Here is a 6,405-nt window from a genome sequence, read left to right as displayed (position 1 = left end):
TTCAGAGAGGGATAAAGAGGGCGATTGCCTCCTTTTAATTTTATCAAATTTTTTGTTTTATATTACATTCAGACATAAACGAAAGATAATATAGTATAAGTACATATCAACTCATTATTATATTGTCCTGCTTTCTCCTCATTTTTTTTATTTTTTTGGCTGCGCCGTTGCAATCTATCTGTTACCTATGTGTTTCTAAAACCATATTGAAGTAGGACAGTTCAGAGGATTAACAAAAGGTGTAAACTTCTTAGCTTTTTTACTGCACAAATATTTTCAACGGCTTGCTATTGCTAGAAATTAGAGAGAAGCCTATATACAGTCTTGATACGTTTACAGAGAGGACCACGTACCTATATAACGGATAAACTACAATTACAGTTAAGCATAATCAGGGCTAATCGGGGAAACTAAAATTATTCATTACAATAGTGTGTAGCTCTATTCAACATTTGATATATCTATATATAGGCCACATGTGTAGTAGTGTGTGTTACATATGTTTGATGAAAGGCCGAAAAGAGAGAGATGCATTGTATTTTTTCGTTTTTATGTATGGAACTCACATAAGTTAATTTGTCTTATATTGTTGTCTTAATTTTCAAATTATAGTCTGACTAGAGCTATTATTTTCCAACACTATTAGATTAGAATCTAATCTAATAATATTGGAGAATAGTAGATAAATATAGGGAAAAAAAGATAGATAAAATAATCTATCCCTATTATTTATCCCTTAATATGTTTTAAGGGTGACCGGCAATATATTTTTGGAATTTTTATTGATTTATTAATTATTCAATTAATTGGATTGATGTTATATAATATCATAACAAGTAAACATATTAAAATGATTGAAATATTTTTATTTAGAATTGCATTTGTTCTGGTTTCTATTACTTTTATCTGCAATACTTAGGTAATATTTAGTTGTATCTTTAATTAAGTAACATCTATTTTGTTTATTAACCTCTTTTTTCTTTGTTTTAATCCTCATCCACGGGATCAAATTGAGACTCTGCAACTTAAGAAAAGTGCTTTCTTAACAAGTTCTTTCACTAGGTGTACGATGTCTACATGTCACCTCGTCAAGAAAGAAACAATTGGAATTGCCTTGGTCGTTTGTCATGTAGTTCTACCTCAACTTATTCTTTTTTCTTAAAAACAAAAAAACAAATTGAACTTTACCACGTCAACTTTCTCATTATCCTCTTTTAGCTTTGATTTAGCGTCAGTATGTCAATAACACAAGAATCACGAAAAGAAAGAAAAAGCACTGGAGTACATGATCAATTTATTAAGGCATCTATAGTTTTTAGTCATTTGAGCATCTCAATCTCAACATCAATCTCGGTGAAAAATAAATAAAAACAAAAGGAGAGATATTCTCACTACCAAAATTTTTCACTGCCAACTTATTACCTATCTAATCACCACCCACTAGATTAACATTTTCTCTCTATTCCAAAACTTTTTAACATTCTCTCTTTGATTCAATGATGATGTGATGGGTAGTAATAAAATTTTGTAGTAATTAAAATATTCTCACTCTAAAAACAAAACCTAACCATTATTGCGTCATACTCGTATGGACTTCTAGCCCAGTGGTACATTCTTATACCTATTTTTAGGGGAAAAGATATTGAAATGCCAGCCCATTTGCAGTTGCAATGTCAAAAAATCATATTAAAGATAACAATGTTTTAAAAAGTAACGAGTTACGATACCGATATTAATTAGTCAAGTGATGTGCGAGTGTTAGGTGTCACCGCGTGAGGGTTAAAACTTGAAGGGAAGGACTAAGATCTTCTTCTACGTCCACTCTAATTTAAACGTCAATATCATCCTCCTCAGGCTTAGTAGTCCAAGAAGTTGAGGGTAAATTGTTTGTCCCAAAAGAGAGCGTCTTGGGGACCTTTTGAACCGTGTGTTGGCGATTCAGCACTGTTGGCTCTATTGCAGATTCTGACTTCTTGTACACCACATAAACTATGAGCTGGGCTGAGCCCAATATCAGCCCAATCAAATTTGCTATCTGCAATCACATTGTCCACAAGATTCAACTTCAGCAAAATCAATTGTTTGTCTCTTTTTCTTTTTTAGTAAAGAGCTTTGTGTAATTTGATACGGGATTAGTGTCTCTCTTCTTTTCTTCATAAGGTCCCACACATTTTGTATATATATATATATATATATATATATATATATATAAAATTATCTCATATAATATATAAAACATTAATCTTATTTTATAGGGGGAAATATAAGTTTACAAATTTTTTCATAAATTTTTACAAATTACACATACACTTCCGGAAGAACATAGCGTGGTTTGTAAGATTTTATAAACAAAAAATTTGTAAATATAATCCTTCTTTATTTTATATAAAAAATAAAATTATCTCATATAATATAAGAAGCATTAATCTTATTTTATATTTATATATATTGTTATTTGAAATTAGTTTATCTTGATTTTTTTATTTTGGCAGAGTTTATGTTTATTTAATAAGATAATTTTATCTCTTTGTTAGTTTGTACTGTTGGTCTTCATCTATAAGCTTAAAAAAATAAAAATAAGAGCGCGCTTGTCTTTTGATAAGAACCAGGAGCACTGACTAACCGGGGATGGCGTGTAGAATTAGAAATATTATTGGACTTCAATTGCATTGACTCTTAGATGGGGGGAAATTTCGGTACTCCTTTTTATTTATAAAAGGAAAAAAAATATCTTTAACACTTGCTTTCTTATAATTTAACTTAAGTGTAAAAAAAAATCTCTTTTAATATAGATGTACCTATAGCGGGTCGGGAGTATCAAAAGTTTTCTCTAAATAAAGAAGGCAACTTGACATGATGCGGAAACCTCAACAACAAGAATATTTTGAGTGCTACGAATATACTGAGTTTTCGATACATTTTTTACTCATAATGTAATATATGTTCTATTTTTATCAAATTATTTTTTCACCTAATTTTAAAATAAATTATTTATTAATAATTTTAAAAATGTAAAATACGTATCATAATATGAATAGAAAATACATCAAAAATTCAGTACACCTATAACACCAAATAATTTTTCCTCAATTACATGAAACTTTTGACCAACTTAGATTAGATTAACTATTTATAATACTCAATTTTTAATTTGGGGTTTTTTTTAGTTGGTAAGGAAAAAAAAATTCTTGTTACGTCGCATAGAATATATACTTAAAATGTCACTTCGTGACTACTGTTGAGATATATAGTCTCACATTGATTGGATGGGCAACTAATATGGCCTTTATAAGGTCTTGAGCACTCCCACTCTTTGAGCTAGCTTTTGGGGTGGTGACCTCAAGGTTCTTAACATGGTATCAGAGCCTCACCGTCCCCCGCTTTAAAGTGGAATTAAAATAAAAAAGCACAAAAAGGTAAACAAAAAATTGGGTCTGTGCAATTCCACGCTTCTAGCCTAAAGGACTCTTGCGTGAGGGGACGTGTTGAGATATATAGTCTCACATTGATTGGATGGGCAACTAATATGGCCTTTATAAGGTCTTGGACATTTCCACCCTTTGAGCTAGCTTTTGAGGTGGTGACCTCAAGGTTCTTAACAACTACTCATCAATCAGTTGTGTTTTAAGTAACTTCATAAGAAAAAAATATACATACGAGATCCATTAGGAAGATAAATTTTTGGTATTATTGTTGTATTTAAATGAATATAATATTTTGCCATTTTTAAAAAAGTACAATGAGATGGTGAATATAATATTTTGCCATTTTTGAAAAAAAGTACAATGAGACAGTTTTTTTTTTTAAAAAGTGTTAAATTTTTTTCCAAAAATAAAAACATGTTATACCTATTTAAATATATGAGTAATATCAAAGATTTATCTCTTAATCACATGCAAGGGTAGCCAACTCTTACTTTTTACATAGCGACAATTATATATATATATATATATATATATATATATATATATATATATATATATATATTTTTTCATGAATCAATGGTAATAATAAAATACTAAATTACATGATTATAAATATTCCGATATTATGCCATAAATTAATCATTTTAAAAGTTATAATTATTGAAGTGAAAAATATGAATAATTTTATAGTATATTTTTTCAGCTTTTATGAAGTAGAAATATTATTGTGGTTAAAATGGCTTTTGGGCATTATCAGGAGAGATGCATACTTAACGCTTTTTGGTCAAATCAATGCTAGCATTTCTAATAACTGAATAATTAAACGTTAAAGGAAATTAATTAGCATACTCCAATGAAGAAATCTTTGACGAGCAGGGAGTACAATGCCCATACGCCAGCATTCCAAAACATGAAAAATGACAGCAGAAACGGCATGTATTCCACGCTTTTCGTCTTTATCACTGTTTTCTGTCAGACGTTCATATTTCATGGTATAGTTAAAAAAAAAGATAAGTAGTGATACCAACAACAACAAAAAAAGCAGGGATATCTTTCACAAAATGAAACAGATGCACAAGCAATATTCTTAAACTTTGCCTTATTATTTAATTGGTAGCCTGTAATTTATTTAGTTTCCGTGTATTTTATCATTAACTTGAGAATTAATTTCAAGATATATGGTTTTCCCATTTTAACAGGCTGTTCAAAAGGATTTCCCGTTCTTCCATCAAATATTCTACTTTTTTCCGGATATTTGGGTTGAAATATTCATGGATTCGATGTTTGTTTACTAGCTTCATATGATTCAAAAAATACTAGTTTTCTCGGGCTCGCGTCTGATTAGCTAGTTGGTGAGACAATAGCTTATCAAGACGATGATCAGTAGCTGGTCTGGGTTTATCGATTATCCCATTAGTCTTTAATTTATTTAAATTTTATTAATGAAGGAACGAAACTAATACTTACCATGGCTAACAGTGGCGAGGCATACATGATAATAGTTAATCCGGAGCATAGCATTCCTAGAAAAGTAAGCTGGACTCTACTATGAAGAGCAAAAAGAGTTACTGAGATGACTGTTCCGAGAAAACCCACATCCAATACAGCCACCAACTGTGCCGTCTTAAGCTATAAATATGCATAGCAACACCAACTCAGTATTAATAAAGTAATTACGATAATCATAAGACATATAGTTTAGAAATTAGCATGATCTCTGTCTACTGGATCACAGTGTTAAGAAAAAAAATTTTAGGAAATTAGCTTCTTATAATTTAATGACCTTCAAATCTTGAGGTGAATATATGAGGTACAGAAGTATGTAGACACAATGAAAGATAGATCCAGCACCATTGACCGTGACGATAAGTAAACCGTCTGGCTTTAGAATTCCATAGAATGTCCACAAACTTGTGCACAAGAACGTGGTTATATATGGAGCTCCCTTGTAATTCCCTGTTGATTTCTTCTTCACCACTTGACAAAACGTCTTGCTTTTGATTTTGAAAACAAGTTAAATTAATAAGTTAAAAAATGAGAATGCCACTAAAAGTTACTAGCAGCTATTATGCTCTGAAATAATGGGGGGAATATTTATTATTAGGAATCAATAATCCACTATTATAGGATGGTATAGCATACGTACATGGGAGAGGCAAAAACCAGGAGGGATAACACATTGCCTGCAATCATATCATAGTTGAAAAAAAATGAATTCCAAATAAATGTTAACTTCCACTGTTGGAACAAAATCAAATATTTGATAAATTGAAAAATCTTATGAAGCTGAAGCTTAATATAAAGGAGTTGACAAAATAGAATAAAATCTGAAAAATAAAAAACATACGGACTTGCCAATAATGCCAACAGCAAAGGTCAAGCTTGCCATAGAAGAAGTAGACATAGGTATGGTGAAGAATGTGGTATGAAATATGAAGCTTGGATCAAAGAAGTTTCAACTTCTAGATTTCAACATATTTATATCATCGGAGGCTAATATTTTTTATTTTTTTAAGTTAATATGTATGTGCATGAACACCAATATCCATCTGGACATGGACAAGTAACTTCAATCAATCTGATTCTTTATTTACATACTATTATTGGATATTAATCTGTCGTCCTCTTAATGCACCGAGTTTGAATTTAATTAAGAGTGAAAATGAAATAGATATTGGTGCATGCTAGCTGGTCACACAGGAACAATTTAAATGGCTGCCTAGAGCTTTCAATACCAACAATTAGAACAAATTCTATTAAATTCTGATGCGATTCTTTGATGGCGAAAAGCTGTTTGCTTGCATTACCAACAAAATGGTATATTATATCGCTTATTTTTTTTTAGGTATGTGTACAGAGGGGGCAATTTCGCTAGATTTAATACTGCAAAGGCTGATTAGTAGATGAATACTTCAATTGTCGTGTTCGTTTCTCACTGTAACTTGTAAGGCATTCCTTATTTTTTTAAAGTATTTTAAAC

At 30.5% G+C, this 6,405-nt stretch overlaps 1 protein-coding gene across 1 annotated transcript; it reads right to left on the bottom strand.

Moving 5' to 3' along the window:
- Window positions 1-1,828: 1,828 nt before the first annotated feature.
- On the bottom strand, window positions 1,829-5,814 carry LOC133301774 (bidirectional sugar transporter SWEET16-like). The gene is made up of 6 exons (XM_061501470.1): window positions 5,781-5,814; window positions 5,572-5,608; window positions 5,209-5,419; window positions 4,893-5,054; window positions 4,275-4,394; window positions 1,829-2,035 (listed from the first exon to the last, which is right to left on the bottom strand). Exons 1-6 carry the CDS (start codon window positions 5,812-5,814, stop codon window positions 1,829-1,831), a joined length of 771 nt encoding a protein of 256 aa, XP_061357454.1.
- Between the last annotated feature and the right edge of the window lie 591 nt (window positions 5,815-6,405).

The sequence above is a fragment of the Gastrolobium bilobum genome, unplaced genomic scaffold (genome assembly GCF_033153095.1).
Source record: "Gastrolobium bilobum isolate Gb01-03AN ecotype WA unplaced genomic scaffold, APGP_CSIRO_Gbil_v1 utg4239, whole genome shotgun sequence".
NCBI lineage: Eukaryota > Viridiplantae > Streptophyta > Magnoliopsida > Fabales > Fabaceae > Gastrolobium > Gastrolobium bilobum.
Note: the sequence above shows the minus strand (reverse complement) of the source record. Positions and strands in the feature narration are given on the sequence as shown.